At 42.8% G+C, this 10506-nt stretch overlaps 1 protein-coding gene across 1 annotated transcript; it reads left to right on the top strand.

Annotated features, from left to right (window-relative positions):
* The first annotated feature begins 3195 nt into the window (after positions 1 to 3195).
* On the top strand, positions 3196 to 8482 carry blk (BLK proto-oncogene, Src family tyrosine kinase). The gene is made up of 14 exons (XM_076170911.1): positions 3196 to 3316; positions 3929 to 4000; positions 4117 to 4189; positions 4344 to 4374; positions 4640 to 4733; positions 4837 to 4935; positions 5031 to 5134; positions 5213 to 5362; positions 6018 to 6170; positions 6257 to 6436; positions 6715 to 6791; positions 7318 to 7468; positions 7591 to 7722; positions 7921 to 8482. Exons 3-14 carry the CDS (start codon positions 4118 to 4120, stop codon positions 8121 to 8123), a joined length of 1446 nt encoding a protein of 481 aa, XP_076027026.1. The 5' UTR covers positions 3196 to 3316; positions 3929 to 4000; position 4117; the 3' UTR covers positions 8124 to 8482.
* The last annotated feature ends 2024 nt before the right edge of the window (positions 8483 to 10506 follow it).

Here is a 10506-nt window from a genome sequence, read left to right as displayed (position 1 = left end):
ACTATATTAACATTTCTGAGATACTGAGTTCAGGGTTTCATGAGCTGTAAGACAGAATCATCAACATTAAAACAAATAAAGGCTTGAAATATTTCACTTTGTGATTAATGAATCTATAATATATGAGAGTTTACCTTTTTGAATTGAATTACTGAAATAATTAACTGTTTCCACGATATTCTAATTCATTAAGCTGCACCTGTAGTCGTCAGTTATTGTTCAAAATGCTAACGATGAAAATCCAAATTCAATTCTAAATGCCACACAATGTGATCATTAATCACCCTAACCCCTTTTTCATGAATTAACAAAACTGATTTTTGGTTTATTGGGGATACACTACATAGCATAATACACCAATCTTCTGGAAAAGCAATGGGTTTTTGAGGAAGCACCTGCTTGCTGGCACTGAGTTATTTCCACGGTAAACACTGGAAGAGTGAGGAACACCATCCGGAGCACAATAATAAGGGGCTTTCCCCTCTGCCATGTTTACCTCAGAGCCACTTGCCACTGGAACAGCTGCATAGACCTGTGAACACTGACAATACTGCAGAGCCCCCAGCACATTCTGCAGAGAAGAAATAAAGCATTTCTACATGGAAATGTTTAGAAATATATGCCTAAGAAGAATAGTAAAGAAAATAATGTACTTTTAACCAATCGCGTCAAAACTATGCTACATAAAACACAACCATCATAGAGTAATACACAAATAAATGTTGCAGAATCTGGATGTGCACAGCAGACACAACACTTTTATTAAACATCGACTGCCAACACTGCAAACTCATGAAGCAGGACGACCGGTGATGCTTCTCATGGGGCTGTAAAGAGACATGAAGCTCTCCCAAAACTTCATGAACCTCCCAGAGGAGCAGAGGTGGCCTGCTGAATGCATTGTGGAGCCCAATTGTTCCTTGTTTATTGACAATCACTTTGTCTCTTTAAGGCAAATGCAGAGTGAGGCCGTCTCCCCCTCCATGTGTGAGAGAGGACAGAAACGGTTCCCACACAGACAGGAAGAGGGGCCTCCTGTGATGTCGAGGGGAGATCAAAATTGAATAAGGTGTGTGTGTGTGTGTTTTTATGTGTGTATTGTTTATATTATCTGCGTGTGTGTGTGTATGTGAATTATGAATTATATAACTCATGCAGATTAAACATTGATTATTTACTCAAAATTCATGTGAGGGGAGAGCTCAGGCATTGCTATTTCACTATTCATCAGTGACTTGATTTATACCCACACACTCACGCACACACACACACGCTTGCAGGCACATGCAGCGCACACTCACATTAATAGTGGGAGTTGAAAGTGGTCATTGCCAGCTTGAACGCTTTTGGCACACAGGTGACCAGAACAGTGTAGCTGAAGGAGACCCACGCTCCCTTTCTTTCCCACCGTTGTTCAGATTATCCTGTGGGGCCACTTATGACCCTTCTGCAGGCAGGATGCAATGTCTGGGGACCCCAACAGAGCCGTACACAAGCATCCGCCAAGCCCTGGGAAGAAAACAAGGGCTGATGGAAAACCAGAAGACGGGAGTATAAAGAGAAAACAGCAGTTAGTAACCAGGACGCACTCAATAACACTCACCATGCACCTGCAGCCTGTGTGTGTGTGTGTGTGCGTGTGTGTGTGTGTGTGTGTGTGTGTGTGTGTGTGTGTGTGTGTGTGTGTGCGTGTGTGTACGGTGAAGTGAGGTTGTTCCTTTAGAGAACTGCAGCACCACTCAGCACAGGTGGTCCAAACAAAAACCTGTGAAGTGTTGCCCGGAGAGTAATATCCCCACATTGCGTGTTGTATAAAAACCCCCCATAGGAAACAAACACTTCCGGTGCTGTAAGATTTATTGTTCCCTGCACTTACAGGTTACCACATACTCTGAATGATGTCTTCCTTACAAGATTCATTTTAAATAGTGATAAAAGGGGGGAATGAAGGGTCATATTTGCTTCTGGATAATTGAAGGACATATTGTTTTGTGGCCGTGGTTCCCATCACTGAGGAACGACGGTGAATTCCCTTTTTTTTGTTTTATTACACTGTCTGGTGAGAAGAGGAAAGATGTGTTGGACTGTGTGGTGTGAAAAAGCAGTGCATTGTTATACTTTGATGGACTTGCTGCACATATGCTGCCACTTGTTTGTTGTTATGTGATAGACATCTGTGTTCACATCTGCCCACTAAGACCTCTGAGTGCCGGCATTATGCATGAAACAAATCCCCCAAATCTCACCACCATCACTGATTTTGCACTATAGGATGTCAATGTAAAGGTTGTCTATAGATAAACAATGACACGAGTTTGAGGGAGAAAGCTGGCAAAGTGTGAAAGTTTTGGGACCTACTTTGGGAGCCACATTTCCAAACGTGAACTTTTCCGCTCTCTAGTGTGCAATCTGGTGAACTGCAGCCATGCTGTAATTCCATGTAAGGAACGTAGGTATTTCCGAGATTTTACCTTTCAAATAAATAAATTACACACAATCTAGATTCATTTACTTTTTACTTCAACCATTCAAGTGTATTTATCAGAAACCCACTCACCTAGAAGCTGTGCAGCGGATACTATATAAATCAGTCCTCAGTAAGGTGGGGCCCTCTAGTGGTAAGAAAATGCATTGATGTATTGAACTAAACAGTACGTCATAGGAAACATCACAGTTAATCTACTGTAAATGCAAAAGCCCCAACGGGAACTGAGAATACGTGATGGAAAATAAATCAAACCACAATCTGTCTGTGACAAATGTGTGACAATCACTACTATCACATTTATAGCACCCAAGCATTCACACACATGGGTTATTTCCCTTTTCTAAAGTGCAGTTAAATATGAAAACTAATTATCACGTAAGAAACGGTGACTGTAAATAATTCAATAATCTATAAAGTTTAATTTTAAATAATCTACCTGAATGTATAAATAAGTGTCTTTGCTTTTAGTTTTTATTTGACATCTGAGTGAGAGATGCACAGGAACAGTAGTAACAAGTTACATCTTCACCATTTGTAATAAGACATCAGGACCTTCATCTTACCATCTTTGCACTGCTCTGATGGCCTCAAAGGAAAGGGAGGGAATTACCAGAATAAAGATAAATAAATAGACTAACCATTATCTGTTTAACTGGATGAAGTCTCTGAGGGACAGAGAGAGAGAGAGAGAGAGAGAGAGAGAGAGAGAGAGAGAGAGAGAGAGAGAGAGAGAGAGAGAGAGGCCGACAGACAGCGGGGTCATGATTTCAATCAGGAAATCATTTGAAGGAAGAACATCTGAACAGAAAAGCCTGGAACTATTTTAAGGTATTTATCAAATATTTACATTTATCCTTTACTACTGTCAAGTATTAAGAGAGACTCAAATTAAAGCTGTATGTATTCCTTGTGACATTAATGCTGTTCTTCAACACAGACTGGACTTTATGCTGCTCTGTCTCAGTACATCACACTGGTTATGGCGTGTATAAAGTTTAAAAAGTCTCAAATTAAACACAATTTCAATGACATCTTATTTGTGTCCATGAAATTTGTGCGTCAACATGGAAGTTAAATGTGTTTGTTGGTCGTTAACACATTATATTTATTTAATATTCACCTAGAAATACACAGCAGTGCCACAAAAACACACAAATTAAGATACTTTCACATTCCTGCAGTCAGTAACACGACATCACCGTCCTATCAGGTGTTTTGACACACACACACACACACACACACACACATATCTCTCACTATATTTAACTTTGCAAACTTTACAATGCAAATTCTCCCCTGTGGAGCGACAGATTTGTTTCTGTACTTCCTCTCTTGTGCCAGATGATTTATTCTAGACGCACTTATCACCTATAACTCGGAATTATTCAATCATCCTCTCTGTGGCTTCAGCTGTGATATAGGAGTTTAATTCATTTTCAGTGCCGGGAATGAGCTCACAGTCCAGGTCCTGGAGTGGGACGACCGGGGCCTGAAACCAGTCTGCTGTATCAGGTAACACACACACACACGCACACACGCTGTAACTAAGCCTCTTCTGAGCAGTATTTCAGTTTGTTGTTGTATTAGAGAGTAGATATAAACAGTAAAGTGCTCTGCTGTGCATGCAGGATGGGCTGCGCCTGCAGTGGACAGAAAATGGTAAAGGAGGACAAATCTCACGCCAATAACTCCAATCACACGGTAAGTACATACGTGATGTTACAGCAAAGAGCATGGACTGCATTGGAATAAAAAAAAAATAGTAATAGTAGTTAAAAATTCATTATGGTTAGATTAACTGATACTTCATGTAAATTAATTTATTTTTCACAAATATGTGTGTGTTTATTTTTAGGAGCGGAGTCGCCAAGGCCAAACAGAGAACGGTAATCGATTAACACTCTAACATGTGCACTGCGATTAAGAAACCAGATCATAAAAAAGTAAGAAGTTTTTGCTGTGTTGAGAAAAAATAGCAGAAGATGTCAAACACGCAGCTGTGAAAGGAAAAACAGTTTGTGATCAAGATCTCTGTGGGATTTCCTCTCTCGTCTTCTTAGAAATAGCAGAAGAAAGAAGTGTATTTATTAGACTAATCACATGCTTTGAAGAATGCTGATCACAGTAACACTGAGGTGTGTTTGCCTGCAGAGGAGGTCGTGTACGTGGCCCAACACGACTTCAAGCCGCTGAACGACAGCGATCTGACGCTGAAGAAGGGCGAGAAAGTCAAGGTCTTACAGGAGTGAGTGTCCTCGTTCTAATCATACATAAACAGCAGACGTGGGAGAAGTTAAGTGCCTTTTTATTGCGATGAAACCGTGATGGAGTTGTTGTCTTATCTGTAGAAAGGGAGAATGGTGGCTGGCCAGATCCTTGGTTACAGGAGACGAGGGCTTCATCCCCTGTAACTACGTGGTCCGAGCCGACACACTCAACGTGGAGAAGTAAGAGACGGTGTCATACACGATGCAGGTGGAACCAATGTGCCGAACACACACACACGTACACACTCATATTCTGTGTTTCCTCTCTGCCACAGATGGTTTTTCAAGGACTTGGGCAGGAGAGAGAGCGAGCGTCTGCTTCTGGCCCCCGGCAACAAACCGGGCTCCTTCCTGGTCAGAGAGAGTGAAACCTGTACAGGTGAATATTAGCACGCCTTCTTCTTCTTTCTCTTCATGAATCCATCACAGCCATTTTGTCATTTTCTCCCCCACATAGGAGCCTTCTCGCTGTCGGTTAGAGATTCTGTGACGGAGCGAGAGGATGTGGTCAAGCACTATAAAATCCGTAGTCTGGACAACGGCGGCTGCTACATCTCCCCGTCCAACACCTTCTCCAACCTGCAGGAGCTGGTTAGATACTACAGCCGTGAGTTAAACATACACAGAAACGCAGAGACGCAGAGTCAAATCGGGTGCAATCAATTGTAACTCATCAGCCATGAGCTGAATGGTTTCCTGTGTGAGTGGAGTGATAATCTTCTACTCTCTCCTGCGACTAAACCATAAAGATAAAGCCATCAAATCTGTAGCGACGAAGCAGAAGTGAAGGCGACAAGCGTCAAGAATTACATTTTTGAGTAAACATCGTCGCCGTAGTGACCTGTGCCGCAACAAAGAATCAGCAATAGGGGGCTAACATACAGTTTGAATTGGAGACAACATCATTCAGCCACAACAAAACACTATCTGCAACTTTAGGCCGAGAAATAAGGTTAAAAGTGTTTGAAATGGCAGCGAGAGAGTTAACAGGATGACAGATCTCTGCTTGTGATACGACTTCTGACAGACGTATACAGAACAAATAGTCTTTTTCTGTCTCCTTTCAAGATCCCTGAAACAATTGCAGATGTATTGTAACAATGTGACGTTCAGGGCTCAAAAACATAGAAAAGGACTTAATATAGACAGAGAATAGAGAAAAATAGACCAATTCTCTCTCAGCTTTAAAGATCGTGTGTGTGTGATAGTTCCCCTTAGACCTTCTTGAATGTATTTGTGAGTTGTGTTGTGCTTGTGTGCAGGGATAGCAGACGGGTTGTGCCAGCGGCTGACGGCTCCCTGTAAGCCTCAGTCCCCTCAGCAGCCCTGGGCTCAGGACGAGTGGGAGATCCCCCGAGAGACGCTGAGGATGGTGAAGAAGCTGGGCGCCGGGCAGTTTGGAGAAGTCTGGATGGGTGAGAGAGGAAGGAGGCGGACAGACGGCGATGTTTTTACGAGTCACAGAAGGATGAGAATGAGTAACGCGGCCTGTTTTTTGTAGGTTACTATAAGAACAGGCAGAGAGTCGCCATTAAGACGTTAAAGGAAGGCACCATGGAGCCTGAGGCCTTCCTGCAGGAGGCCAACCTGATGAAGCAGCTGAAGCACGAGCGGCTGGTGCGACTCCACGCCGTCGTCACCATGGAGCCCATTCTCATCGTCACGGAGTTCATGACCAACGGTAAGACGCAGACAGAGAACCTCAGAGAAGCTCACACCTTCAGTCTGAACGCATGTTGTTATCAAATTAAAATTATTATTATTAATTATTAAAATGATTGAATTGTGAAATATGTTGATGTGGTTTTACAGGACTGTTATTATGTTCAGTACCATGGTGTCATTTGGTGAGTGTGTGTGTGTGTGTGTGTGTGTGTGTGTGTGTGTGTGTGTGTGTGTGTGTGTTTGTGTGTGTGTGATCTCGTCTTTCCTTTGTTGATTCCTCTTCGTCGTCCTCAGGATGTCTGCTGGACTTTCTAAAAACAAACGAGGGCAAAAACCTGAAGCTCAACAAACTGATTGACATGTCGGCACAGGTGGGAAACTTTATCCATCACTTTTGAAGCACAATCTTTATTTTCACTCAAACCTTTCATCTGTGATGTCTTTATGATCTCTGAGGATGTGAATTATCTGTTTTTGCATCACGCCACCTTCACAGCAGCCATTTTGTCTATTTATAGCCCGCAGGAGCTTGAGGAGCTTTCACACACGGCGTGAACGCACTTTGAAACTGTCTGCAGTAACTGTGCGGCTTCTGCGGCCGAGCTTCTGCTGCTCCGGTTTGAAGGCGTCGCCATGAGTCAATTATTAACATCCGGACAGGAAATTGCGATATTTTTCCACCCACACACAACGTGCTCCCCTACCACCCTTCTGGCTCACACTTTGTCTTCCTGAGTGCTGGCACTTCCTGTTAACCTCTCTTGCGTTACACACACAGGACATCGCTGAACTCCACTCTATGTGCTGCACTCGGAAACGCTTTCCCTCCAACTCATTCCGTGGAAGGTTAACGGCTGTGTTCTTGTGCTTTTCCCAACATTCCCGTGTTGGCGGCAGATAGCTGAGGGCATGGCGTACATCGAGAAGAAGAAGTACATTCACAGAGACCTGCGTGCCGCCAACATACTGGTCAATGAGACGCTGCACTGCAAGATAGCAGACTTTGGTTTGGCCAGGATCATCGAGTCAGAATACAAAGCCCAAGAAGGTGCAAGATCCTCCCTTAGATGCACATAAACATGGCTCTGAATGCAAACATTGTATCACACACACATATATACTTTAGTCTGAAGTTGCCACCCAGTCACGCTCCCTCTCTCTGGTGACTAGGTGCTAAATTCCCCATCAAGTGGACGGCTCCAGAGGCCATCAACTTTGGCATATTCAGCATCAAGTCAGATGTCTGGTCCTTTGGGATCCTCCTGACAGAAATAGTTACGTATGGAAGGATCCCGTATCCAGGTAGGGAACGTGACAAACACACACATCACAGCTGAAACATCACATTATGCTGTGTTGACCAAATGCCACTGTTTATGCCATTTAATTTCATCTTATTGTACAGAATCGATTGCTGCACTCTTCTTCAGCTGCAGAACAAATCCAGATATTCACACTTTTCTCACTTACTGACTTCCTTATTGGCGCTTCCTTCATCAGGCATGACCAACCCGGAGGTGATCAGGAGCATGGACAGCATGTACAGGATGTCCCGGCCTGACGGCTGCCCCGAGGAGCTCTATGACATCATGACCATGTGCTGGAAGGAGAAATCCGAGGAGAGGCCCACCTTTGACTTTCTGCAGAACCTCCTCAACGACTTCTTCATCGCCACAGAGGGACAATACGAGATGCAGCCGTGAGGAACAGAGACAATGATTCCCGAGCTTAACTGATCGAGACTCAACAGGACTTTTGGAACGTAATAAGTGGACGAGACATTCTGCGAGGATGCACAAGTTATTTATGACGGAGAGCACGTGACAGCACATCAATAATCAAAGTTCAGAGCTCCATCACACATCAAGACACAGATAAGTGAAGAATAAATAGAAATACATGCAAGTATAAACAAGCCGCTCGGACCTGACGAAGGCCACACAGGTACATGCATGATACTTTGCACTTTCTTCTCCTTTCAGTCATTAACAATTTTATTTTGATCAAGTATAGATGTGAATATTTACTTTAAAAAATGAATAAATAGCTACAATAAGTAAAATCTTGGTTTTGTCGTTTTAGTTTGGCTCCTTTACTGTCAGATAAATGTTTGCAGTACACAATGAAATACTAATTCAGTGACCTACAGGAAGCCCTCCAGAGCTGCTGACCCCTCTCTGCGTTACAGAGGGTTTTATCGTATCTTGGAGATAAGAGCGGGGAACGGCCCCCACCACCCAGGGGTTAAACGCTGCCACTTCCTGAATGGATGGGAAACAGGAAGTGCGAGTAAGCGTTCCTCTCATACCACAGTGAGCTCGGCAGCCACACTGGTAGAGGATCTTAACATAGTTTCTGCTCTGATATTTTAGCTGGAGGGGAGTTACGCAGTTAGATGACCTTTGACCTGTGACTTTGATACTCCACACCCTATGTCTTGTCATCATCATTGAAACCGATTGAGCCGAGTTCTGTCTTTGAAGATAAGCGCTAAAGTTTGAGTTTGGAGCGTTTCCAACAATTTCCGACTCGTCTGTCCTGCACATGATGGACACTTTCATTATCTGTAGCTTCAAGCAAAATGCAGCTCCTCTCATTTAGCTTTAATTCAGCTTGATAACATTACGCCAATCTGTGTGTTATCTTTTCTAAGAATGCCAACAAAATCTGTCAGCCTGAAAATAATGTAATGATGTCGTCCAGATTGTCGTGCAGATGGTCGCTTTTGTAGTCGATTCAGGTCATAATCACCAACATAAAGTGTGACGCAATACCCTTACCGTCCTGCAGAGGTCAGTATCACACAGTATCACATAATGACTGTGCTGTTTCAACTGAAAAGCATCTTGAGCTCTCCTACAATGTGAGACTTACAAGTTTGAGGCAGACTAAAACTCTTTAAGGCAATTTGGAGTCGAAATATAACTCAATATTATCAAAATAATAGAAACTGGTTCAATTAAATTCTTCAATTCCATCTATGCACAATGATTGGTAACATTTTCACTTTAATTTACTTTCATGCTTTAATTGTTGTTTATTCTGGGTCATCTTTAGATTGCGGCATCAAGTGTGTATTTCTATGTCTTTTGTTAAACCTCATATCTCCTGTTATCCTGAATCTGTCAGTCTGAGAACAGAACAGAACAGTCAGTGAGGTAGGATGTGACTAAGGTCCTGTAGGAGGATTATCTGGCTAAAAAAAAACTTACAAAGAAAAGATCAGATGAAAGAGAAACCAGCAAAGAACAAAGAAACAAAAGGCGAACAGTTGAAACCTTGAAACATTGGAATCCTTTGTGTTGTGTGCGATGATGACGGGAGTTCAGGGACGTAGCAGAAACACACAGCAGAGACACAGATCCTAACACACCAGTCTCCCTGCTGACAGATAAACCAGGGCTATGACTGATGAGCAGCTTCACTTTGAGATCAGAGATGACAAGACGTGTGGTGGAAAGGTTGGCGGGCCTTATCACCGGTTTGCCCTCCTTCTTCTCGTCACTTCTTGCAAATTTCATCTGAGAAACACGGACAGGAAACAGCGTCTCTTACGCAGATTGATGATTTGATCCTCAGAGAATGGAACACATCATTATCACCTCCGCAGATATGATGAGACTTGCTTTCATCCTTCCAATAGCGTGGCTGCTTTCAGTGGTTATCACTTGGCGCCACGCTGTTCATGAAGACGTCTTCTCTTCGGGGCTTTGATGTCGTTAATTTAATGACGTCCATCAATCAAAGACACCTGGCCCTCTATAGTTGTTACACACTTGAAACAATGATAGAAGATGCTTGTGCGATATTTAGCAAAATGAGCATTTGTAGATTAGATTGAAGTGACAAGTTGCATGAGGAAAATAAACAAATTTGAGAGCTGCTAAATGGATTCACAGTATAGTTGCACATGATTAATGGATTTCATTCAGAAGTAAAATAATTGAACTGTTTGGAATATTCAAGTAAGTGATCTGTAGTGTGGTGTGACAAGTAGAAGAAGAAGATTGAGACATTTTCTTCCTTCGTCAGTTCAATCTTTGGTTACTGAAATACTCGCCAATCAATTCTGAAGTCGCCCTGTGG

This window comes from Genypterus blacodes, unplaced genomic scaffold (genome assembly GCF_046128005.1).
Source record: "Genypterus blacodes isolate CSIRO-AG114 ecotype Tasmania unplaced genomic scaffold, CSIRO-AGI_Gbla_v1 ptg000233l_1, whole genome shotgun sequence".
In the NCBI taxonomy this organism is placed as follows: Eukaryota; Metazoa; Chordata; class Actinopteri; order Ophidiiformes; family Ophidiidae; genus Genypterus; species Genypterus blacodes.
The sequence above is the reverse complement of the archived record's forward strand: the minus strand, read 5'-3'. Positions and strand labels throughout refer to the sequence as shown.